Here is a 27,540-nt window from a genome sequence, read left to right on the forward strand (position 1 = left end):
AGACCAGCAAAATAACAGACTAAAACAGAATATATCAATGAGAAGTCACCACACACCCTTCTGGAATGGGAAAGCCTGCATACCAGATGTATTCCATATTTAAGTCATACTACATCCATCACTTCTGTTTCTGTTTAAGCATATTGAAGATTGTTATATGGCTTTTTTCTTTATATAAGTGTGTGTGTGTGTGTGTGTGTGTGTGTGTGTGTAGTATACCCATTGTATTTACATCAGTAGTTTCCACATGAAGCTGAAGTCTTAATATAAAACAAACTGCAGGAAAGTCATGAGGATTTCTGGTATATGTGACAAAAATTAGTCCCAAAGTGCAATACAAGTAGCCAGTTGTGTTCACATTACATGCTGGAAAATGTTCTAGCCACATGAAAACCATCAAAATGACCACAGCTAGTTTTCACAAAAACTGAATTTGGCTAGTTCTGGAGACATGTTGGCTCTTGTATATTCAATAATGCAAGAAACATTTTCCTTTGGTGAGGAAAATGTGTTGTGAAGTAGATCTTGCATTACATGAATTGGCCCACAGAACTGTAAAACAAAACCTCATCCACCACCATGTTAATTCAAATTGTTCGCTTGATACATTCATTTCTCAGTGGAATTCAGTTTGGGATGCTCAGTGCACTGATTTGCTTCCAGCTGAATTTCTTCCCAAAGAAATTGCTGGGTTTTTTTATATTACCCCCCCCCCCATTTAACTGGATTTTTAAATGTTAGGTAATTTCTCATGATTTTGCTTAGGTGATTGAGTTAGCCCGTCCTTACGTTGAATACTCTGTGCCATTCTTCCATGGAATTCAAAAGTCGCAACATTGCCATGTTTGAATGACAGTTAAGTATATCAGCTCACTCCTTGACAGGAGGTCACATGGCTTTGTGATAAAGTACAACATTAAGTGGGTTTCTGAATAATAGAGTTTGTGAGTTTTTTGTCTTGTGCAACTTTTGGCAGAAGTCTTCGGCCTTCAGTGAATAATTTTGAATACCTGGAACTCCACAGCCAAGCTGCCAATCAGGCTGCCACCTTTACTTCCCTTCAGGCTTTACAGTGAAGGAGATGGGAGAGGCTCTGAACATCAATTGCTGCCAGATTTCAGCATTGTACCGCAAAGCAACAGGCAAAAATGGCACACTTTCCCCAGCCTCCCTTGTTTCAACAGCTTGACAAGTTAGGCAGCTAGGCCCCTTGGTGAAGCAGATCTGAAGATTCTCCCTTTCCTGTGAAAGACACAGTCTTTCTCACAGTATTTCTCAACTATAATTGAAGTGGGATAAGGCAGCATGAATGATCGCATAGTCTCTGGTCAAATCCTTCTTGTGAAAGAGAATTAGAGATAACATCAATGCTGTGGAGGTCCATTCAACTTCTGCTTCTTCCAGTTGAATAAGTTATCTGAGATTTCAAAGAGACAAGTCTACTTTTTTGAAGAAGAAGAAGAAGTCTTTGAAGAAGTTCTATAAAAGTGTTGGCTAACTTCATCTAGGTCAGTGTTTCCCAACCTTGGGCCTCCAGATGTTTTTGGCCTACAACTCCCATCATCCCTAGCTAGCAAGACCAGTGGTCAGGGATGATGGGAATTGTAGTTCAAAAACAGCTGGAGGCACAAGGTTGGGAAACACTGATCTAGGTGATAAAAAGGTGATGGTCATGATGTTGCAATGGGGCTGATGTTGAAAGTCTCAAGCTTTGTTATAGGTGCCCTTGGAAAAGTCAAGTTTTTCAGTAAACCTCATATATCCTTCTAGACAATGGAGTAGTAATAGTCATTCCGATTTCAGAAGGATTGCTACGTGAATTTAATAAAATCAAACAATTCAAGACAATATATACATGATTAAGAAGAAAAACTAGGGAACACACACACGTACACAAATATATATATATGAATAAACAGCCATAGTTTTTACCCAAAAGGAATGGGAGATTATAGCACCTCAGCTACAGTTATTCATTTAGGAAACTAGAAAGTGTGTCTTCTGAGTTTATGGCTCATGGGGGGGGGGTGCTGGAATGACATGATGTCCCGTCCCCCCACCCCCTGTTTCCTTCCTTTTAACATGCTGTGCTATTTTAAATGTGTTTCTGTAATGATGCATGTCTGCTTCCTTTGTGTTTTTTTCTTCTTGTTCAGGTATAGTCATTAAAGGATCAGGTTTTGTGTTGGGGTGGGACAGAAAAATTCTGTCCTTTCCATTGTTTATAAATTCCAACAACAATGTATTTATTATTTCCCCATTATTTTCCTCAGCTAAACATAGAGAGAGCTTCCTAAAGTGTAACTACTCCCCTTGCTGGTATTTATAAGTCATGACAATGTTGGCTATAATGCATAAAAAGATTGAGCTGCATCAAAATAGGAAATGTGGACAAAATAAATTTTGCAATAAAAAGGATCAGAATAGTCATCTGCTGATAATGATAATATTTTATTCAGTTTCAGAGCAAATGTTGACTTCTGAAGTATGGAAATTTTTGATAGCTATTTTTGTTACATAAAAATAATCATAGTGCAGAAACAAGTAGCAGTAGGATGAAAAAGATACCTGTGCATAAATAAATAAAAACTCAGTTTTGAAACAGTTACACATTCTTAAATCATTTGGAAACAAGCTATATTGTTTCTCAGACCATAATTTGCCTGGCTGACATCTAACAGCAAACTAATACTATGTATCAGTAAACCACCTTATGAGGTCAGTATGTCCTGAAAGGAAGGTTATTAATTTTGTTCATTAATTAAACTTTTAGACTGTCCTTTATTGTTGCAGTATACAATCAGCATGATCAAAATTAATCACACTAAAACATAATAATACAGTAGAACAAAAAACGTTCATATAAACAATGTATAGGTAACTAAAATAATAGAACAGACTAGTCAACACAAACAACATAAAATGTCCAAACAGATTAAAAATTTTGAAATGGCACCAACGAGATTGTAAAGTCAGCACCAGCCTCTACATGGAGGGTAATCTACAATTGAGGTGCCATGTCAGAGAATGCTCTCTTCTGTTCTTGCCGTATAGGAGCCCTAGTGAAGGAACATAATGAAGATCCTCAGCTGAAGTTCTTAAGACATAGACATGATGTTCTAGAGAATAAGTAAAGTTATTCGCCAGTTTTCTAAAATTCAAAAGAAAAGGAAAACTCAGAGCAGTCATCTTGAGGGAAGATTATTCCATAGCTGCAACTTAAAATGCCCATCCCTGAACCACCATAGATCTTTACCTTCTTTTCTGAATGTTTACATAAGGTTGAAAGCCATAAAAGTACTTGGGCCTTATATATATTAAGGATATATATTAAGGAGACATTTGCTCCTATTGGGACCTCAAGACAGAATTTGCTCTTGCCTGTAGTTGTTCTGTTCCTAATAGTAGACTAAGATACCTTAAACACCCTAAGCTGAATAACATTTGGATGCATTGTTAGCTGTTGTCTGTCAAGGTAGGGGTTGGGAGCAGGTCAGGAAGAACTCACAAGCTCAGTGAAGTTAACTCTTTATTCAAAGAAACGAAATGGCTCAGGCTTACTGAACAGAGCAACTCTTCCCAGCAAGTCTTGCCTCAATGAGGCAGTTGCAAGCACTGAAGCACTGATCACTCATTGTGATCCCACCACCAATCCCCTGGCTCTGAGATTTCTTTCCTTGGGGGTACCCCAGCTGGTACCTCCCACCATTCTTCTGCATCCAACTAGTCCAGGCCCAGGGAACCCAAGCCCTGAATCTTTTGTGATGGGTGCCAGATCCTTTTCCTTTTTGCCTCTCCTTTTCAAAAAGTTTTTAAACTATGCTTATGGAATGGTTTGGTGCACTGCAGTCAAATGCTGGTGGAACACTCTTAGGCACCCATCACCTTTATTTGATTAGAGGCCTCTGTGTATGTCAGCTGGCATGTGCAAACTTGTGTCATAGGCCTGTGCACTGTAATTTAAATACCCATTACCCCATCTGGAAACTTGCATTGTTTGGTTTGGTTTGGTTTTCTTCCCTCCCCTTCCCCCTCCCCCTCCAACCCCCCATCTTGTTGCATTTTCTTCTCAGTTGTGATTTTTTTAATTGCTGCTGGCAGAAAATGTGCGTATGGGAGAGAGAAGATGAATGTGACTCTGCTATCCATTAACCAGGCACTTTCTGTGAATGGGTGTGTAAGAATCAGTTCCTTCATCTATGATCTCCTTGTGCTATTCCACTTGCCACAGTTCCCCACTGATGTTGTCTCTTCCTCTCTTCCCATCAAAAAGAGCTTCATAATTTTAATAAAGACAACCCTGCCAATGTATGACTACTTGTGTTAGGCATACTGCTTGGAGTTTTTGGGTGCTTTGTGTCCCTTTCTAAAGGCGCTGCTTATCAATGTTTCACAAAATGCAGTCATTTGGTCACCAACCCAGCCAGGAATCCCTTCCTGGTGACTGTGTTAGTGGATGAGCTTCCTTCCACACATGACTTGGAAGGGGCTGGGTTTCTCAGTGAATGACAGAAGCAGAGACATTTCCCACTCCTTACAGACCTCGCGGCACTTGCAGAAAGCCTTGGGCGGGTGCTAGATTTTCACTTCAAGCTAGCCTGGGAGAAACAAGCAGTGATGGGGAATCCTCACAGCGTCAACATATTTTCTACCCCGGCATAAAATGAATCCTTCTCCCAAGACCCATGCACATGCCAGAGGACTTGGGGAAAGGGACTTGAGTGACAACATCCAGTTCTTGATTGTAAAGGTAAGCCATTACTGCCACTGATTTGACACCATTGCTTTATTATTTTAAGTTCTAGCAACTACAAAATATTATAACTGAAATTCTTATTTTTATTAACTATTTTGTTAACTTTATAGAGATATTTCTATCCTGCCTTTCTAGTCCCTAGGCATAACTCAGGGTAGCTTACAACTATTTAAAATCCACAATGTAATAAAATACAATAAAACATGACATTGAATTTATTAATATGATGGGTAAGGGTGAAAACTTTCAGACTGATTTTTTAAAAACAGAAAACCAATAGGAGGTTATTTCTTGCAAAACCTATTTTCCTGATTTTCATTTTGTCACTAGAGGGCACTTCACCACACAGAATCATCTTTGTTAACTTGTTCATTGGAAATGCAGCACTTATTTCAATATAAGGTTCCCCTGTATGGAAACTCCCTTCACTGCATTTTGAAATGATATATGGTACAACTAAAAAGGAAGTGATGCTTGCAAGAGATGCTTTCTTCCTGGACACATTGAAAAACTGGTTAACAGTGTTAATCAACATCAGTCAGTTAAATTTAGTCTAAGGCAACTTCATTTAAGATGCACATATCATCATGATAAAAATCAGGAAACCCTTTTTATGTTACATGCAAAAAAAAGGAAGCACTGTAGGGAGCTTAATTCTACATCTGAAAAACTGTGAAAATCTCATGTGTTAATACTGAGAGAGAAATGTGTTTCATGTGTACTTTTAAACTTCAGATGTAAGCAGCATCATACAGAAAAAGGAAAGTGAAACTGGGTGATCTTGTTCAACCCCTATACAATACAGTTGATTTTCTGCAAAATTAGCTCTGGAGAGTTACCTGTATATTGTCAATGTGCAGGTTGTGGACCTGGCATCTAATTTCAGCAGTTGAGGTACTTTAAAATGAAAACTACTAACCTCCAGGAATTTTGAAGTTGATATAAGTTGGCATTCCTGTCCATACACAGGGTAGTATTCAATAAAATTTACTCAGAGTAAACCCACTGAAATTAATGGAGCTGGCTTAGTAGTGTTCATTAATTTCAGTAGGTCTACTCTGAGTAAAACTTATTTGACTGTCACCAAAGGTGTTGTGCTGTTATTAAGGGTGATTCAGACATCACTCTTACACAGATATACTGTGTTGAGAAAACACAATTCACACAATCAATTGTTTAGTGTTAGGGCGTGAGTTTTTATGTTTTTTGAGAATGCTGACATGAAAGGAAAGTGATCTATTTAAGAAAAATATTTATTATGTATAAAAGTGTCTCTGATACTAGGCACTGTACACAATTAGGTTATTAAGAACAAACCCTGACCACAGGGTTGCAATCTAAAAAAGAAGGGGAAAGAAGAGAAGAGGCAGGTGTTAAAGGCTTAGGGGAATAAATACATTTAAATGCTTTCGTAGAGAGAGAGAGATTGAGGGGGGCATCAAGTTGCACAGAAATGAAAGCAAGTCTGAAAAGGATGGAGGAATGGAATAGAAGGTTTAGACAAGGAAAAGTATTAAGAGCAGAGAAATTAAGAAGGCCAAGTGAGAAAGGAAAATATCTAAAAAGGAGACAGAGGTACAGTGCAACCCTGTGTGTATCCTTGCAGAAGTCCCGTTGTGCTCAAGTGGGCTTACTTGCAAGAAAGATTTAATTTTTTAAAATTGTGCCACTTCATATAAGAAAAATATCGAAGCAGTTTCCATAAAAGCAATAAAAATGCAACAACATTCAGTAAAACTTTCCTTTAAAACTAGATAAAAATGATTTAAGGGAAACACAAACACAACTGGATATCAGAACTAAAACTGGGCAGTATAAGAAATTAAAACATTAAAAGTCAGAGCCCAAGAAAGCTTACTGTTTCCACTTCACAAATCACCTGAGGAAGGACATTTCAGATGGTGATGCTATAACCGAGAGGGCCTGCTGCCACATTGTGACCAACAGGCAGTCCATTGGTCATGGAACACAGCCTGAACCATTCTGTTGCAGTCCAAGTCACTCTGTTGTTTTGAAAACTGAATCTGAATCATCTGATAAGGAGGTGGGGGCCTGTGAAGTGAGACATATCCAAGGAGAATGGAGGCAAACTGCAGATACAGAACAAGCCAAAAATGGAGGATATCAAATTGAATTGTGGCCATGGTGTTTGGGGAGAGGAGGATTAACCTTTTTTGTGCTATGTCAATCTATGCAATGGGTGAATAAATTGGGGAAGTGGTGTCATGGCTATTATCTGGTCCACAATAGTTGTTTTGAACCTTAAAAAAATGTTGGAAATCAAATTGGAGGTTTTGCAACATATCTAGCTTAGCATTCGAAAGGAGTCAAAGCAGAGGGCAGAAAGTTATCATAATTAAGCTGAGAAATGTATAAAAAAACCTGTAATGGCTTTACAATAGAGGGAGTCAATAAAGAATGCATTTTAGCAAAGCTGTAAAGTCTAAAACTAAGTTTCTTGTGTAGCTTGAATGAAAAGAATCAGAGAAGACTTCAAAGAAAAGAACACTGTTCCAGAAGTCCCTTTGGGAGAGAAGAGCTAGTTAAAAACTGTTGTTCAATATTTGCATCAGAAACATAGAGGGCAGTAGTGCTAACATTAGTTGCATGCTAATGCTTGGTGCATAACCAGACTTCTTTAACTATAACATAGGTCACTGTTTCTGGTTCTAATGCAGGAAGGTACTTTGGAGTGTGTCTGAGAATGCAGCACAGGGGTGCAAGCTGTGCTACAGTGTTCTGTTTTGCACAGGTGCATAGAGATTTTTGATGGCTGATAGAATTATGAGCAGTTATCAAAAATAGAAACAAAATTGGACTTGCTGCAAAACAATGTGTTGTTTCTCTTTATTCTTCCAGAGTTGCCCCTCACTATGATTCTAGATTCGGGTAGGTAGCCATGTTGGTCTGACGCAGATGAAATAAATAAATAAAAAATTTAAATTGTCCAGTAGCACCTTAGAGACCAACTAAGTTAGTTCTGGGTATAAGCTTTCATGTGCATGCAATGAAAGCTTATACCCAGAACTAACTTAGTTGGTCTCTAAGGTGCTACTGCACAATTTTTTAATTTCTTAATTTATTTCCCTCACTATGAGATCAGTATGATTTCTATGAAATTTCACAATTTATATTGATCTTTGCTGGCATCAGTGGAGAGCTATTTTTGTGTCTACTAGTTTGCATTACCTAGCATGGGCACGCAGAGGGCCAGCTTGCCAAATTATTTCTTCCCCCGCCCCTCCTACTCTGCCTGTGGCCAAGCTATTCAAACTATGGGGAGAAGTAAATTGAGAGACCCCTGAGTGGCTTGCTGTACTTTGCTGATCTGCTGCTGCTGCTGCTGCCGCCGCCACCAGTCACCATGGGCAAGGAAGGCATGTTGGGATTCTAATGCTCTCTACTTGGATGTTGAATTATGCAATAGACACAAGTGTTAATTTATAAAGACTTCACTCCTGATCTGTGCGGTGACACAACTGTAACAATAAAGAGTTTTGTAGCACCTTAAGGCCTAACAGATTTATTGTGGCATAAGCTTTGTGGACTATAGTCCATTTCATCAGATGCATGGAGTGTTATTCTGAGTTGTGGGGGCACACACACACGCACGACTAGGTGGAGGGAGAGACAGATGATAAAAAGTGAGGTCAAGTGAAAATGAAATGTATAAATGTACTGTGTTAATTAGGTGCTTAATAGCAGCAATTCACACACAGAGAGAACTCTTGATGACACAGACATTCTGGTGTTGGTCAGCCAATTAACACCTATTCCATGCAAAAAATCTGCACATGAAAGCACTGAGTACTGCAATTCAAGAGTTTCATGTTGCAGTCTCCCTTTACAGTTAATACTGTATGTTGTTGTTTTTGGAGTGCCACAAGAGTGTTTTTGGGGTGTCACAAGAGTGAGCCAGTGTGGCATAGTAGTTAACAGCGGTGGACTCGTAATCTGGTGAACCGGGTTCGATTCCCCGCTCCTCCACATGCAGCTGCTGGGTGACCTTGGGCCAGTCACACGCCTCTGAAGTCTCTCAGCCTCACTCACCTCACAGAGTGTTTGTTGTGGGGGAGGAAGGGAAAGGAGAATGTTAGCCGCTTTGAGACTTCTGAAGGGGAGTAAAAGGCGGGATATCAAATCCAAACTCTTTTTGCTCCAAAAGATGAAAAAGGCTTTTCCTCTAGAAACTTAACAATGCTTGTCTTGATAGTTCTTTTCTTTTCTCAAATACCTGCTGTTCTGGCTGAAAATGGACTTGCTTGTAATACAAATACGCATTCTTGTAAGGATTACATTGAAAATGTATGTGAATTGCTTGGATAGTCAAAACTATATGCACCAAGTACTATTATTTTGTGCTTCAAATATTTTTTTCAAAAAAAATTATACAGTACATTTTCTCATTGATTAGATTTCTTCACCCTTGGAACTATTTTCAAACTGGGTGTTTCAAATTCTGTGTTTATCTAGGCATTGTTGAAGTAAAAGTTACAGCAGTCAATTCAATTAAGATTGCCATTCATTTTAAAGCTTGAGTGAATATGGAAAGCCCTTAATAACCTGTCATTTTAACATGCTGTATTATTTATTTATTTGTTTGTTTATTTGGGAAAGAAAGGTTGTCAACTTTTTTCCTGAATAGGTTGCTTTGTCTTTAATGGAGTTGAGTACTTTTATAGGTTGTGACTGTTTTTCTTCATGTAACAACCAGTTTACTGGGTGAAATCAGTAGGGGATTCATTTTGGTTCCAATGTTGCTGCAGTTAGCTATGTTGATATTTGCATGCTGAGTGGTTTTTTAAAATTGCAAGGTAAGCTGACAGTGCATGAGAGGGCCTTTTCTGTGATGTCTTCCCTCCCCTAGACCTCCCTCTCTCCCAGATGACTAATAATGTTTCCTTCAATGACAGTGTTTAGAAGGCAATTAAAACTTTTATTCTTAAAATCAAGCTATTGAGCCCTACTAGATATTTGAGTTGCTGTTCTGATTCTTCATATTGTTTTACTGTTTATAGATTTATGTCCTTCTAACTTTCATAGGGACATGGGTGGCACCTAGGACTTGCCAATCGCATGGTCGGCGGTTCAAATCCCCGCGGCGGGGTGAGCTCCCATCTTTCGGTCCCAGCTCCTGCCCACCTAGCAGTTCGAAAGCACTCAAGTGCAAGTAGATAAATAGATACCGCTTTATAGCGGGAAGGTAAACAGCGTTTCCGTGTGTTGACCTGGTGCAAGCTCACCAGAGGCAGCTTCGTCACGCTGGCCACGTGACCCAGAAGCATAGGCGCCGACTCCATGGGGCCTGAGGGGGCCTGAGCCCCCTCAAAAATTCATTTGGGGGGGCTCTGCCCCCCCAATAATTTAAGAAAATTATTAGTTATATTATGCTTTGTAAAATCACAAAATTATGTTGGTATTTTTTATTTTCCTTCTTTGACGATAGTTACCTTTTAAAATACATTCAGTAATGAGTTAAAACAAAGCCACTCCCGATCTAGAGAGGGGGTGGGGTTGCGGGCTCTCGACCCATCAACAATCTCGCGGGGCTGGCGTCAGCCCCGCGAGAAGCGGGGATTCCCCCTAGCTCATTAATGTTCACCGCCCACGGCGGCAGCCAATCGGCTGCCGCAAAGGGCGGGCCCTCACAGGTTCACTTAAGGTCGGAGCCAGCCCGGGGCTCGCCCCTTTCGTTCCCCCAGCAGCAGCGGTTTGGAGGTCTTGGGCCCCCCCAATATTTTTTATAAGTCGGTATGGGCCCCCGCCCCCCCAATATTTTTTATAAGTCGGCGCCCCTGCCCAGAAGTGTCTGCGGACAGTGCTGACCCCCGGCCTCTTAAGTGAGATGGGCGCACAACCCTAGAGTCGGACACGACTGGCCCATACGGGCAGGGGTACCTTTACCTTTACCTAACTTTCATAGAGAAGAAAAGCAGAATATTGATAAAAACACATACTTATAAAACCCTCGAAAGCCAAACAAGAAAATGTCTGTGCCATTTTTTGGCCAATGCAAGAGAAACCAGGACCATTAATTCTAGGGGAAATTCGAAGAGGGATGACTCAGAAGCATTCCTAATGGCCTTTTAGGAATGAAGTTTTATTCTGGGTATATTCTGCTACATGTTTATGCCACAATAATAGTGCATTAGTGATTGATTTTTTCTGCTATATTAATCATTTGGTGATGCTTCCAAAATGCTATCACATTATTGCTGTCGGGAAAGGCTATAGCGCAACAAAAGCGGTATAGAAATAAATCAGAATATTTGTGTTATAAAAAGTTACAGGATTTCAGCAGGAAATTATTAGATATGAACTGATTGGAAAGCAATGTGACCACCACAAAGCAAAAACAGGATTGAAAGTGGGGTCATGTATGACTTGCCCTGATAGCATCATGAGCCAAATCATCAAGAATGTGCAATATCAAGGACATATGCAGTCACATATATGCTTACTTTTGTGTTGACATTCATTTCTGTCTTGCCTCTCTTTAGGCTTGTACAGCTCCTCCACCCCCCAATTATATTACTTGCATTATGCAATAATGGCACCATGCCACAATTAGTGAAGATGTTTGTCTTCTTTCTGTGGTCTTGGGAGCTAGTTATCTTTGAAATCCAAAGGGGGAAAATGCTTGAAACCGGCAGTTGTAAACATCCCATTGACACAATATATTAACAAAAAAGAGTCTGTTCATCAGGCTAATTGAAGTTATCATGTGCCAGATGGCTAATTACAATACTACATTTTTAATAACTTCCACACATAACAATAAGAGTCATATATGGAATATACTAATAATCTGCATTTATCTCCACATAGAGATGGCCCTGGGATGAAAGGTGGGGATATATATAGGGCATCTCCAGACTATCAGTGTTTTGTGGGAGGCTTCAAGTGCACACCAGAACTTGGGGTTTGTGCATTTTAAGTAGATTAAAGCTCTCTGTCACCCTAGCACAGCAAATCCACTTCAAAAACCAAAACCCCATACTTTCTACCATTTGAAAAATGAGGGGGAAAGGCATTGAAATGTGTAGGGTGAACAAATGGCTAATGGGAAGATATGTAAATCACCTGCAATCAAATCATGTAACTGAACCAAAACAAATCAGAATGAATACTCAATAAACACCAGATATAATCTAACCTCTGTGTACACTTTACGCAAGCAAATCATGATGAACGCTCAATAAATGGGTCATCTGGAGGGGAGCCCAAAGAAATTGACATTCAAGCAAGTGTTCAATACAAGGTGCAAAGGGAACCAACTGCCTGAAAATATGCAGTGGAATTTTATAATACAAAGCAAACATCAGTTTTGTGGAATCTACTTTTTTTCTAGAACTCTGAGATCCACAAACCAGAATCCAATTCAAAAAAATAGTACACACAGAATTAAAGAATTCTGAATGCAGGAATTGAAATCACACTACTTCCACACCCAAAATCATTCCTCCTTACCCCAAAATCTCTTCATTTCAGCAGCATAATTTGGCAGGAGGCCATCATTTTGTTGCTGCCATTGTTAAACAGTTGGGAGTCAGAAGTCTATGTCAAATCATGCAGAGATCTACTAGTATCATAGAATCATAGAGTTGGAAGAGACCACAAGGGCCATCGAGTCCAACCCCCTGCCAAGCAGGAAACAACCTACAGTACTTCTGCCCACTTCTTTCAAGGAGATTGCTATTTCCAACTGAAAAAGCTTGGAGACTGGGGGTTCAGGCCAAAGCCTAGATAATATTTGCAAATAACCCAGCTGTTGGCTTAGACTGGCTGTAATATTTCTGATCCTAGAGCCCATCAGCAAGGAAGGCAAATTCTTACCCAAAAGGTGTTCATATAAAGCAGTCTTTATAGTGAGTCAAAGTATTCATTGAACTAGGTATCGGCTATTATTTATTATTATTAGTGGTGGGTCTTCAAGGCATAAAAAGGAAATCTTTCCTTGCTCTGCTGCTCTTTTCATGACAATGCTAGGAATGGAACCTGGGACTTCCTCCACACAAAGTGCATGCTCTACAGCCTAACCATTAGCAGCTGAATCAAGATATAAAGTTCGGGGACCAGTTTAGTGGGACGAAGTTTACCTGAACTGGATTAGCTCAATCAGAAGAGAACTCCATTAATTGATAAGCTGTTGGAAAACAAACGAAAGTGAAATGGTAACCACAATGGGAGTAGTAGCTGGTTGAGACCTGAGAATGCAAGGGTGGGATGTTAAGTGGCAGCTGAGAAGAAAGAGTTGAGCATCTCCAAAATTTTCAATTCTCTTGAAGTGTCTGTGGTCCCCCCCCCCCCGTACCCAGATGTTACTGAGCATCAGCCCTAATGGTTGGCCGTGCTTGCCAGGGCTGATGGGAATTAGAGTCCGACAATGTGAAGGACCCCTGATTCTCCACCACTGCCTCATTCTTGTAGCTTTGTTTGTGGCATCTGTCTTGGGTGACAATGGAGGAGTGTGCCTTTTAAGGTGATGCCAAACCATTGGAGAGTTACAGTGCCTGCTGTGGCCGATATAGGAGAGACATGTTTTGTTGCAGCTGGGGCAGATGAATGTGTCCTTAGAATCCCCCCCACACACACACACTTTTTAAATAACAACTCACAAATCTGATGTGATAATGATCTTCCTCTATACTCCTTTTTGAACTTTAGGGTGTAAAGCGGTACCAACTTGATCTTTTGCATATATAAAACCAGTATTCCCATTCATGAATGACCTTTAACAAATTATTTCCAATAAATGCAGCTGGATCTAAGTAGAAGCTTTGAAAGGTCATAATCTAACTATGGAAAATGTAGGTAAAATGAACTCCCTGCAGCAACTGATTACTTGGAGGTTTTTGTGTGACATCAGTATAATTATAATTTAAATTCATGCATTAGGAATGAATTTAAAGGTGATGGCCTCACCTGGTTTCTTCCCACTTTCTGGCTACTGCCATGCTTCACTACAAATAAGATAATTTGGAGTATGCTTCTTTATTTTACTCTAATAATAAAACAAGATGAAAGCGTTTTACATTCTGTTTTAGAGAGCCCCCTTTTTTTGTAACATTTCACTTTCCATCTTCATGGGCATAGATCAAGCAAAGTATTTATGTTGAATCACACCTTTCAGAGCAGCCAAATCTATCACTCCGTTGGACCTTTGTTTTTTTCTCTATGGATATTCGTTATTTTTATTGATATTCCTTACTGCAACTAAGTTGTTCACCAGGCACCAAAGACAAATGTAGAAGCCAGATTAAAATAAAACTGTCCACATTACAATGCAAAAGCCTAAGTCAGATTGATCGTAACACAAATAAATGCCTGGGCAAAGAGAGCAGTCTTTACCTGCCACTTAAATGCGATGAAAAGAGGTGCATGATAAATAGCCCTGAGGAGGGCATTCCACAGATAGAAAGTCCTCTCCCTCGCAGCATCCCTCTCATCTCTGAAAGTAAGAGGCACCTTTGCCTAGGTTCACATGGGAGCAGGATGCTGCTGCTGTGGAGGCTTCTATAAACCAGAGTTGAGCATCATTAGTAAACTGAAAGAGCAATTTTCTTCCATTCTGCTGCTCATTTAACCACCTTGGCAGCATGACAGGTTTTATTTTTGAAATGAATTAGCATTCCAATAAGGCTTCACTTTGAATCCATGTTTTTGTTTTTTCCCCCTGCTGCCAACAAATGTACTACATGTAGTGTACAGGCATCCCCCCACTTACAGTGAGGCTAAGTTATGGGCCCCATGCACATAAATTGCATAAAGTGGGGAGCACCAATTTAAAGGGTTTTAAACACCCTCTCTGCCACTCTCTCTTCAATCTATACAAAAAATACTGTATTCAAAAATATCCATAACTAGAATTGAAGCTTTGGGGCTGGCAGGAGGTTGGAGGACATGCAGGAAAGGGGCTGCTATTGCACTACTCCACACATCAGCTGCTAAGCTGGGAGGCTGAGCAGCAGAAACAAAACCCCACTGCTCCTTTGGTCTCTTCAGGGCTTCATCCACCCTCACTGATGTTCTCTTCAGGGTCTGGGGAGGGTCTCTTCATGAGCCATGAGGATTCTTCAGCTCTCTCCCACCATTTCTGAGTTTGAATTGAAATATTTAATTATTTCCTGGTACCTATACGCAATTGAGTGCAAGTCAGTTGTTTGTAGATGCAGAGACGCCTGTACTACACAAGCTGGATTGGGGCAAAAGTCTTGCCTTAGAGTGTTGGTAGGTAATGAAACCACAAGCACAGGAAGACAAGATGGGACTGCCAATCTGATTTGGCGGGGCAGCAAACTTCCATGTTTGGTTTTACTTCTGTTGCCCCCACCCTTCAGAATGAGAAGAGTGGGAGAACTTCATTCACTCTCAGTGGCATCATTGCATATTCAAATTTGATTGGCTACCAAGCAAAGCACTGTGAGGTCATGTTCACCACATGGACCCTGAATGAGCTTATGTAGAGCTATTTTGTGTTTAAAAAATAGGAAGGGGGGTGGCGGCATCCAAGCAGCAGGAGACAATTACTGTGCAATAAAAGTCAATGGTCATGATGATGATGATATAAACTGTGAACAGGTGTTGCAACATGAAACCATTGGGCCATATTCAACTAAATAATGTGAGCAGAATGACTTCCACTTGCACAATGGAGCTTGCACTCTCACACACAGGCACACTGTCCCCAAATCTCCTGCAGAGGTTGGGGCAGCCCTAGAACAAATTTTTGGTGTGTGCAAGGGAGGAGAAGAAGAAAATGTTCCACTACAGGGGGGAAATAACATGACTTCGTGCCAGGTATAATTCTACCCATTTTCATGACACACCCATCACAGGACCTTTTACAAAGAAATCAATATTTTAAAAGAGGAAGAAGAATTGACCTGACACTTCATTCTACAGCCTGTTAAAGAGCAAGTAAATGTTTTAAAATTAGTGTAAAGCCTGATTTCAGCTCTTCTGAATTGGTATGGCAAAACTAGGGGTTTACCTCTCCCAAGAAATGAATGACTACATTCATAACCTCCATGTTGCAAACATGACCAAATCCATGAGCTGCTGCTTCCTGATAACAATCAAATTATTCCATCAGGCTGACTTAGTGCGCAGCCATATGGTTCTTATTTAGGAAATTAGGTATAGTGTTCTTGTGTTTTCTGAACACTTGCAGTTACTGTTTTAGCTTTCCAGTGCAAAGTAAAATCTGATATTAAAAATAATGAAATGTTTAAGCATAGTCGCAATAATAATGAATAAGAATCATTAACACTTGTATAGTGCTTTAAAACATTTTACATGGATTTTCTTGTTGCAATCTTTACAACCCTGTAAATCACTGCTATTATCTGCCATCAAACATAGACTGAGGCTAAGAAGTGGCTGCTTATCTAAAGTCTCCTATTGAGTTCATGGCAGAGACAAAAGTTCAAACCAGGGACTTCCTGATTCATAGCTCAGTCTCTTCCTCATTACACCATGCCAGCTCTTCATTTATACATACCTCTTGTATGTATACCTCTTACACATACTGCTGAGCTTAGAAAAGGAGCTAAGGCAAATTTTGGCTCAGAATTGAAGTCTAATTTCACTTTCCCCTTTTTATTCACAAAAACATTAATGAATGTGTACTCCCAAATTCTTTTCACATGAGAGTCCCTTTGTCAAATTGAGGAGAACATCTTGCTTGGTTGGCATTGTTGGTAATGACTTCATTAGGCAGAAGCTGAATGTGCATACGTGGGTCAGCACAAGATATTTGGCTGCATTAACTTTTGCAAATGTTTATGTTCCCAGGGTCCTTTGAACCTCCTAGGAACAGCTCTGCATCCTTATTAGAGACTGACAATTAAAGAACTGTTTTCATATCAAAAGTAATCACCAAAAATTAGCCAGGGAAAGACTGTAGAATGCTGTGAGAATTCAAAGGCTCTGAAATGGCCAGCTTTCCTTCATTTGGTTCAATCAGTTTCAACTTGGGGTTCCTTTTTATGTTTAACGCTGCCAGGGTAACTGGTGAGTTGGCGCCGTGACAGCTTGCTACGATTATGCAATACTAAGGAAAAGGCAATTAATTCATGGCGGGACCTTTTCATCGTACCCTGTCGCTTAATTTGAACAAAATAAATGTGGTGAAGCTATAAGGCACTCCTAAGAATAGGGAGAGGAGGCATACATCTACCATATTTTATTGAATTTTGTTTACATATCTATATTCAAATCTGGTCAAATTGGAATGGTTCATTGGGGGGTGTTATTTAATCTACTAGCTTGCATGCTTCTTAAGCAAAGAAGCAGTTCTCCAATTTTACATTGTTGAGGTATTAAAAATTTCTGTGGTCCAACTTTCCAGCATGTCAAGCCTACAACGCAAATTATTCATTCAATGCTATTCAGTCCACTATGTGCCATATGCATGTGCTTTCAAACGAGAGCAAGTGCAAAGAGCAGTAACTAGAATGATTGCAAGGAGAAAAGATTCATTCGACAAGCCTATATTTTTAGAGTTTGCTACATTTAGAGAAGGCAAAAGTGCCTGAGAGACAATGTGAAAGCACTGTTGCAAATGCAACAGATACAATTACAGTAGATGAGCTATTCAGATTGAAGAAGGTGCTTGTTATTAGAACTAATGGCTGCAAAGTAGCAAATGTGGAAGTAAGACATTCAGGACTAGCCTCCCTAGTGATAACGTTGGGATATGTTAAGAAACTGCTATTGTTGTCTCAGAGCTTGCAGGAGTAGTAACGCAGGTGGATAAACAGAATTGTGATAATGTTTGTCTGATTGTGTAGAGATGCACAAAGGCTTGTATGCTAGGGCAGCAAATTGTGTGTTAAGAATTTGGCATCGTTTTTTCTATACTATTGCAACACCACGAAACTTTGTATGTTGCCACTGTGGTGGAAAAGAACATGGGTACGATGTGGGTGGCACTGTGGGTTATACCACGGAGCCTAGGACTTGCCGATCAGAAGGTCGGCAGTTCGAATCCCCACGACGGTGTGAGCTCCCGTTGCTCAGTCCCTGGTCCTGCCAACCTAGCAGTTTGAAAGTGCTATAAAGTACAAGTAGATAAATAGTTACTGCTCCAGCGGGAAGGTAAATGGCGTTTCCGTGCGCTGCTCTGGTTTGCCAGAAGTGGCTTAGTCATGCTGGCCACATGACCCGGAAGCTGTACGCCGGCTCCCTTGGCCAATAAAGCGAGATGAGTGCCGCAACCCCAGAGTCGGCCGCGACTGGACCTAATGGTCAGGGGTCCCTTTACCTTTACCTTACAAACAGGTTGAGTTTCCAGAATATAATAGTTTCAGATAATGGTGCAAGTCAAAATACTTAGGGGAAACTACCCTTAGTAATGAGGACTTAGGCCAATGATCCTGTTGAAATCCTTCAAAATGAAACTGTCAGAGAAGTCTTTCCAGAGTTCTACAATTTCTTGGTATGTTTGAGATAGATACCATAAATGATCCCATTTGCATTTGTAGGCATTCCTGTAAATACAGTGAAACGGCAGGCCACATGCACAAAATTCAATTTCCCCTCTGGGCTGTCTTTAGAAGCTCATTGATGTCACTTCCTTCCTCAGTCAGCAAGTGAGTTTTTCTTTAATTCTCAGCCCCAGCTGTCTATGCTGTCAACACAAAGTTATTAAAATTCCTTTAAAGTGAAATAAAAATAGCCTAAAAACAAATGTACTGGGAAGCAGGAAAGCATCAGTATTCAAAGTCCACAAACCTTTGAGCAAAATAGAGTTGATCCAACCAGAGATTGCAAACATTGGTCTTTCCAAGCATCTTGTACATCATTAAAGGATGTTTAAAACACATACTCCTTAATCTTTTATTACCAAAAAGAGAGAGCCTTATTTGGTTACAAAAATTAGCCTCAAGATGTGATTTCAATTGTCACAATGATGTTCTCAATGAACACAGCAGTGCCTACTGAAAGACTGCCTAAATAATGTTTAATTTTCCTTCTTGAAGCAAAAAAGTAACACTTGTATCTACAAAACAAAATAGTACACCATTATGCAGGAAGTAATTACCATAAAGAGACAATCCTCTGCCATAGCCTAAAGCAATAAGTAATCTTGATCCTTCTCTCTCTCTCTCTCTCTCTTTTAGGAAGATAGTTACTTTAAGAGATCATTAGACAAGATACTACTTTAAAACCTACCTTTCAAAGTAAGAAAATACTAGGATTGTGTTCACAAATGCCTTACTTGGAATTGACCTAGAATCCAAATTCCAAGCACTCCGAAATTCAGGACACCATTGGTCATAAACCAATAACTGAGTCCATTTGGGTTTCCTTGTTATCACCCAGAGAATTACCTACACTTGCAGATATTTATCTTCCATGCCTAACAGCCACTCTTTATTCTTTATTATCCTGTCTTTCATCCAAAGAGCTTGATACAGAATGCATGCCCTTATTTTACCTTCACAACAACTCTGTGAGGTAGGGCAGGTTGAGATATGGTCCCTGGCTCATTGTCACCTAGGGCTGAGTGGTGAAATGAGCCTGGATATACCCAGTTCCAGTCTGACATTCACCACCACCAGCTCTCAGAAGAAACTCACATATTTCAAGAAATAACCACATTATGTTGCTTTGTTGCAGAAATAGGGAGCCTCTGGCCCTCCAGATATTCATGGACTGCAGTTTCCATCACCTTTGGCCATGCTGGTTGGGTCTGATGGGAATTGGAGTCTAGTAACCTCAGCGCCTAGGACTTGCTGATCGAAAGGTCGGCGGTTCGAATCCCTGCTGCGGGGTGCGCTCCCGCTGCTCGGTCCCAGCGCCTGCCAACCTAGCAGTTCGAAAGCACCTCCGGGTGCAAGTAGATAAATAGGGACCGCTTACCAGCGGGAAGGTAAACGGCGTTTCCGTGTGCGGCTCTGGCTCGCCAGATGCAGCTTTGTCACGCTGGCCACGTGACCTGGAAGTGTCTTCGGACAGCGCTGGCCCCTGGCCTCTTAAGTGAGATGGGCGCACAACCCCAGAGTCTGGCAAGACTGGCCCGTACGGGCAGGGGTACCTTTACCTTTACCTTTTTAACATCTAGTTAAGGGACGCAGGTAGCGCTGTGGGTTAAAGCCTCAGCGCCTAGGACTTGCCGATCGAAAGGTCGGCGGTTCGAATCCCCGCGGCGGGGTGCGCTCCCGCTGCTCGGTCCCAGCGCCTGCCAACCTAGCAGTTCGAAAGCACCTCCGGGTGCAAGTAGATAAATAGGGACGGCGTTTCCGTGTGCGGCTCTGGCTCGCCAGATGCAGCTTTGTCACACTGGCCACGTGACCCGGAAGTGTCTCCGGACAGCGCTGGCCCCTGGCCTCTTAAGTGAGATGGGCGCACAACCCCAGAGTCTGGCAAGACTGGCCCGTACGGGCAGGGGTACCTTTACCTTTACCTTTAACATCTAGTTAGCCATAGGTTCCCTATCCTTGGTTTATTGAATCATGCTATTAATCTATCCAGCCCAATGCAATCTACCTGACTGGCAACGGCTCTCCCATGTTCTCAAGCAGAGGCGATGTCCAAAAATTAAACTTGAGACCTTCTGCATGCAAAACAAGTGCTCTGCCACTGAGCTATGGTCCTAGATGAGTCAAAAAGCAATTACTTAATTTGCAAGACTGATGCAAAATGCTTCTTCTATTCAACTGGAAGACCTCTGGGACACCTGGTAACACAAGCAGAACTTGAGCATGGAGATTTTGGGATTTGTTCCAATCTGCATATAAAGTACATGTGCTTATCAGTTGGTCTATGTGCAGAAAGGAGTACACACATGGATCTCCACCAAAATGAATAAGCCATCTCATTTGCAGGGGAGCTTATGACATGCATACATTACTGGATAGATATGATAATATATGCTGTTAAATTAAGGGAATCTCTTAGGAAGATATGTATATTTCACATCTCTAGTTAATGTGTGCCTTATCTCATTTGGTCATTTAATTTAGATCTGCCACCTTTTTAATTCAGCCTATCAGTTTTAAAGATACTAATCACCAGTTTATTTGGATTGAATATGCTCAATAACAAAAGTAACCATGAAGGTATTACTGGATGTTCTGCCATGTAGAAAGATCAGCACCTGTAAATCAGGTGAAAAATGCTTTTTTTTTTTTTAAAGAGCTTTGACCCATTTGTTGTCCTGCAGGAAAAAAAATGCAATTTTGTAAACATGAAAGCAAACCTTCAACCTCCTGTGTTTGAAGAAGAACAAAAGTGAGCGCATTTGTCAATGTCTTTAAACCTGCCAGTTTGATAGTTTGCCTAATGTGGCTCCACAGCAATCCCTCTGGCTACACAAATTGTGACACTGACAAGCTGTAAAAGGAGTGCCATCCACATATCCTTGGCCCAGAAAACCGTGATTGATGGAGTTCAACTGAAATTCCCATAAACAAGGTGAAAGCCTTTCAGTGATAACGGTAACCTAGTGCACATGAAAAGTTTTTAAAAACCACACAACAACAACCTTTGTTGCCTTTATTTTCCGACATATTCTTTTAAGCTGCATAAGTAGAGAGGGGAAAAGAGGATTTCAGCCTGCACTTCCCTTTTCTAAATGGCCCTGCTGGCTTTCCCAAGTCACTTCTAATAAGAGAACAAGATGCCTGAATCTGTCAAACCACCACTTTTCCACCTTACCTGCCTCAGTTGAAGTGCTGGCGTTTTCTGTTGTAGAATGAGTATTACATATTACCGTATTTTTTGCACCATAACACTCACTTTTTTCCTCCTAGAAAGTAAGGGGAAATGTCTGTGCGTGTTATGGAGGGAATGCCTACGGGTCACGGGGGGGATCTGCTGCAGTCGTGAGCTGAGGATCCATGGTTCCCCTTCCTTCCCTCCTCCGTGGATCGCTTTGAAACAGCAAAGCGGGAGAAGAGCCGCTGAGTGGGGAGGAGAGAGGGACAGAGAGCTTGCAAAGCGGGAGAGGAGAGGAGCCACTTACATGAGTGTAAGCGGCTCCTGTCCTGTTGGTTCCTTTAAAGCAAGCAGGCTCTCTATCCCTCTCTCCTCCCCACTCAGCTCGCTAAATAGCAGCAAAGTTTTTCAGCTCGCTAAGCTGGGGATGAGCTGGGAGGAGGGAGAAAAGCAGAGCCTGCTTGCTTTAAAGGAGCAAAGCGGGAGAGGAGAGGAGCCTTCTCCCCTTAAACCCCTCTTCTGCATTATTAGCAGCATCCTTCTCCACACACCCCGCGCGTGCTCCTTGTCCCTTGAGTGCTTTTCCTTCCCTCCCCATTTAAAACGTGGTTACAAAGCACGGATTCACATGGATCCTCAGGATTTTTGCACTGGGTCACCCCAAATTCACCATCAGATCACATAGCATGTCCATGGCTACATCTTGCACCAAAATAATCATGCACCCACTGTTGCCTGGGGCCGCAGTGGTGCAAAAACATGGTTACAAAGCATGGATCCACATGGATCCTCAGAATTTTTGCATTGGGCTACTCCAAAGTCACTGTCAGATCACATGTCTGTGGCCACAGCATGAACCACAAAAATCATACATCCACTGTTTCGTTTAGAATATTTTTGTATGTATGTATGCAGTCCCTGTTCACTTTTGCATGTGCAAGCTCCATCTCTTTCTGTTGTATCTTCTCATATGTAGTTGTTTTTGGGGATTGCAGCCCTAGATAAAGCTGTGTTGTAATAGAATACGCTAATAAAAACTTTCCTAAGCAAGCCTCTAGTACATCAGCTCCTCAGTATTATGGCTTAGGAAATGTTCTAGGAATCCATCCTGGAGCTTGCATGGCCTGAGGTAACTGCCCAAGAAGCCTGCGTTTAATGCCTGCTGTCTTCAAAAGGCAGAAGCAAAATTCTCTTTTATTTGGAGCATCCTCTTCTGAAGGGGAATGAAACTATTAAGATGTAACTATATATGGCATGCAGTGACTGGTGTGTGAAAACTCCTTATGTTATAAAATGTTAAGTACCATGCTGTTGGCAGTCATTTAGTATATTTCTGCTCAACCCCTTGTCCTTTTGGATTTATTAAGGAAATATAATTTAATTCCCAGGCAAGAGTTTTTAAAGATGTAGGTATAAGATGAGGATCAAACGATCGGACAAGAAGTGGTCAGCCACAGTGCTACTCCTTGTGTTGCTTCACAGTGTCACCGATGTGCTACTACTGGTGTTGCTTCATAGTGTTGCAACAGCACACAGTTAATTGTTAAGGTGCTGGGCTGGGTTTGCATGTAACACTACACCATGATTTGTTAACTAAGGTTTCTTTAAACCATGTTTTAATGTTACATGCAAACTAGGCCAATATGCTTTTCTTAATGTGTGAACACTCCACATATTCTAAAATACTGATTAAAAAGGTAGCTAGTTTCAATATTTCTGTATACTTTTGCACTTTGTTTCATAACTTTTCTCTCGTAACTTAGTTTTGTTATGAACATGATCACTTCATTGCAATATACTACTACTAACTGATTTTTAATTTTTTCTTTCAGTGTCTGAAGAAAAAATACAGCAGCACGCAATTAATCAGGTATTTTAAAAATGTATATACATCTTTTAACTGCATAGTTCATGAGATATACATACAGTACTTTGTATTAGATATTTTGCATTAGATAGGTTAATACCCATTCAATAATTTATAGGCAGATGTTTGTTGTTTCTGCCACACTACACTCCCTATGGTAAAAGGTAAATGACTGGATGGTTAAGTTCAGTCAAAGGTGACTATGGGGTGTGGTGCTCATCTCATTTTTCAGGCCAAGGGAGCTGGTGTTTGTCCACAGACATCTTTCGGGGTCATGTGGTCAGCATGACTAAACTGCTTCTGGTGCAATGGGACACCGTGACAACTGTCAGAGTGCATGGAAATGCCATTTACCTTCCTACTGCAGTGGTACCTATTTATCTACTTGCACTGGTATGCTTTCGAACTGCTAGGTTGGCAGAAGCTGGACAGAGCAATGGGAGTTCACCCTATTGCCTGGATTCAAACTGTCAACCTTCTGATTGGCAAGCCCAAGAGGCTCAGTGGTCTAGACCACAGTGTCACCTGCATAACCTGCTCTGTCCCAGCATCTGCCAACCTAGCAGTTCAAAAGCACACCAGCGGAAGTAGATAAATAGGTACCACTGTGGCGGCAAGGTAAATGGTGTTTCTGTGCACTCTAGCACTCATCACAGTGTCCCGTTGCACCAGAAGCAGCTTAGTCATGCTGGCCACATAACCAAGAAAGCTGTCTGTGGACAAACGCCGGCTCCCTCGGCAGGAAAAATAAGATGAGTGCCATACCCCGTAGTTGCCTTTGACTGGACTTAACTGTCCAGGATCCCTTAACGTTACCTTTACCTTACTCCCTATGAACAAATACAGTGGTACCTCAGGTTAAGTACTTAATTCGTTCAGGAGGTCTGTTCTTAACCTGAAACTGTTCTTAACCTGAAGCACCACTTTAGCTAATGGGGCCTCCTGCTGCCACCGCACCGCTGCTGCATGATTTCTGTTCTCATCCTGAAGCAAAGTTCTTAACCCGAGATACTATTTTTGGGTTAGCGGAGTCTGTAACCTAAAGCGTATGTAACCTGAAGCATATGTAACCTGAGGTACCACTGTAGTCATATGAAACAACCCCCTCTTAAAAGCAGGATTGAAACATAAAAACAATGTGAAAAAAACAAACTGTTTAGAAGTAATTATGTCTAATTCAATGAATGGACAAGAAGGAATTAAAAATGTAGAAACTGCAGACTGGAGGTGGAGCCAGACATTGTGTGTAATGAGAAGATTCATTAAAAACAGGTTTTTTGTATAGATTAAAATAGTTATTTTAACATTTAATAAAAGGAGCACAACAGTTTCAGCTGAAAACATATGGTAAACAAATTGATTAGGTATTTTCAAAATAATTTAATCTTTTGTTGTTTTATTATTATTTCAAGGTTCATCTTAATCCATTACCATGTTTGAATACAGACAAAAAGAATAATGTATTGACATAGAATAAAACACTTGCAGAAGCCAGTGGGTTGGGTTTGTTTTTCACTTTTCTCTGTAGCTGGCTTGAAATTATCTATCAGAGCTCAGTTGTTCCTATCCAGAGTAAGTTGGTCTTGCTGAAGATCTAACTGGAGCTTAATTTAGTTGCAAGTAATTCATCTCCTTTATTTGAATAAAACTTAAGCACAACTAACTTTCTCTGGATTAGAGCCAAAAACTGCATGCATATAAATATTTACCAGCAGTTAATTCCATTCAGAGGATCATAGAGTGTAGCCCTAATGTGGAGATGCTACTAGGCTGGCAAAGATTCAGAATTCCTCAGCCATCATGAAGTTCAGCTTATTAAGAAAAAAATACATAATATTTTGACTGTAAGAGGAAGACAAGGGGGAAATTAATTAGCAGTTTAACAAGAATTGGCAAACAAAATTGGAGATTAATTCCGTTTATCCAAGTTACTGCCTACACAAATCAGTTTGTTGAACCAGATTGTGCAAACTGTCTCATTTCATTAATGCATGTGATTTTATACAGTCTTGTATGAACAAATCAGAAGCTAAAAGAAAGTGGTATGTTTTGACTTAGCCAAGGAATTATGTCTTGATACTTTCTCTCCGCCACTCCCACCCCACTTAAGATAGTCTAGCTCCCACCACAGCCCACTCCATGGGACTAACAGCTGTTCTTGTTGTTTTGAGAGATGAGAATCAGGGAAATTACTCGTGGGAAAAGGGTTAAACCTTTTCCCCTGTGCCACTGACCCCCATTTCATCCTCTTTTTGTGGCTTCTTTCTGTAGTTTTTAACCCTTTGTCATCTATAAGTGGGCACTGGCTGCTGCATTCCCAAGTTTATTTACTTAAAACATTTTAATGCCAACTTTCATCTTATCCAATTTCAGGGCATAACACAAATACAATACACAAATACAAAAACAGGAGAATGGAGAATAAAATTTAAAACACAGTAAAGCTTGCTCCCATTTTTCTCTTTCTGGTTGCCTTTCCTGGACTAGACAGAATATATTTTATTTCACATTTTGTATATTTTTTACATTTTAAACAAACACATTGCTAAATTTAAAAGGTTTAAAACATCATTGCAACTTAAATAGCCTTTTAAATAGCTTCCCTAATGGAAATCCCTGCTTTTCCGAACTGTTCTGGTTTGCTTGGGTTATGCAGTCAAGATGCAGAAGTTACTGTATCACGGCAGGGTTAGCCAACGTGTGCCTTCCAAATGTTGTTTGAATACAACTTCCATCAACCCCAGGCAATCTGGCCAATAGTCAAGGATGATGGGAGTTGTAGTCTAGGAACATTCAGAGGACACCACAGTGGTTGATTTATCAAGTCAACTGAGACCCTTGTCTCACTTGCATTGAACAAGGAAATCCTGGGTATTCTTAGACACAACCCCAAGGCTAACCATTATTGAGACATTTAATGACCACTGTGATTCCTTATGGAAGACCATCCTTCAAAGGTCACCTGGTTTATGAGTTCACAGATTTCATGTAGAAAGTACATGAAACGACCTCGGCAGAGAGCTGCTCCACGCAGGTGGCCATAACATGAGTAACATAATGCACAGTAAACCAGTGTTGCATGGGTGCACCAGGAGCATCCATTGATGGCGTCATGGCCCCTCTTGTGTGTCTCACAAGCCCTGTCCATCTCCACAAGATTGCTGTGAGGGTAAAGTGACCTTTCCGAGCTTCTCGGCAGTACAGGGAATGCAAGAAGAAATGCACATAGACACTCTGCTTCCTGGAATGTCACATCTGATGCACTGCAGGGAATGCTCGGAAGGTGAAAGTGGGACTCTTGCTTAGGAGCACTGAAAGCTGATTAGCTAATACAGGGAGACACAAAGTCACTACTTCCAAGGTTTTTAATTTATACAGAAAACATGAAAACAAGTTCCAAGATATCTAACTTGCATCCATTTGAGTAGGTGATCAGCTGATCTTTGCGCTTTACATTTTTCTCTTTGCTCCTTTCCCTAAATCGAGTCAATAAAATGAAGCACTTATGGAGGCTGCCAGTGTTCAAACATTAGTTGTTTTCATTCACTAATTGCAGCAGTTAGTGGGCCAGATTCAACTGAGCAGATGCACTAGCAGGAGCCAGAACAACAAATCCTGCTAGTGCAATGGGACCTCTTTCCCCTATTCCTCTGTGCCCTCCCACCAAATTAGCTCTAGGGGGTCAGGAGAATTCCCAGAACACCCCAGGTGTTTTTCTGTGTGTGGAGAACATTCTTTCTGGCATGTGGAAACACTGAGAGAATGATCAAATTAGTGCAACATTGAATTCCATCCATTATGTTTAACATAAACCTATTTTATCTATCTGTTTATTTATATGCATTTACATCCCACTATTTTCTCCAAGGAGCTCAAGGTGGCTCAAGCTCAAGGTATACAGGGTTCTCCCCCATCTCATTTAAACACAACAACCCTGCAAGGTAGTTTAGGCCCAAAGTTTTGAGTGAGGAGTTGTACCCTCGTCTCCTAAGTCATAGTCTGATTCTGTAACCACTATACCACACAGGTTCACAAAAGGAAGAGAGACTGTAGTGATGATTTATTTATTGACAAGCCAGTATACCATTGCAATTTCAACAAAAAGCAGGATAATACAGGGACTATTCATGCTACTTGCATCAAAATATTCAGTGCTTCTCACGCTATCTGATGTGGTGGATCAGCATTCCCCACAGATACTGGTACCCTATTTGGTCCCTGAAGCATCCCACCCAAGCTGGGCTGTGGTGGA

The 27,540-nt window shown here is 40.8% G+C and overlaps 1 protein-coding gene across 2 annotated transcripts in view; it reads left to right on the plus strand.

Annotated features, from left to right (window-relative positions):
* Positions 1-27,540, plus strand: part of CHST9 (carbohydrate sulfotransferase 9) — a 56,270-nt gene that overhangs the window by 25,474 nt on the left and 3,256 nt on the right. The window contains exons 1-2 of one of the 2 annotated variants that reach the window (XM_081918557.1): positions 18,140-18,351; positions 23,254-23,291. In XM_081918557.1, coding sequence (XP_081774683.1) covers position 18,351; positions 23,254-23,291 — 39 coding nt within the window. In that variant the 5' untranslated portion in view covers positions 18,140-18,350. Of the gene's footprint in view, positions 1-18,139; positions 18,352-23,253; positions 23,292-27,540 lie in introns of those variants that run through there. The other variant, XM_081918556.1, reaches the window with a different exon arrangement.

This window comes from Podarcis melisellensis (assembly GCF_964234715.1).
Source record: "Podarcis melisellensis genome assembly, chromosome: 7".
NCBI classification, from domain to species: domain Eukaryota; kingdom Metazoa; phylum Chordata; class Lepidosauria; order Squamata; family Lacertidae; genus Podarcis; species Podarcis melisellensis.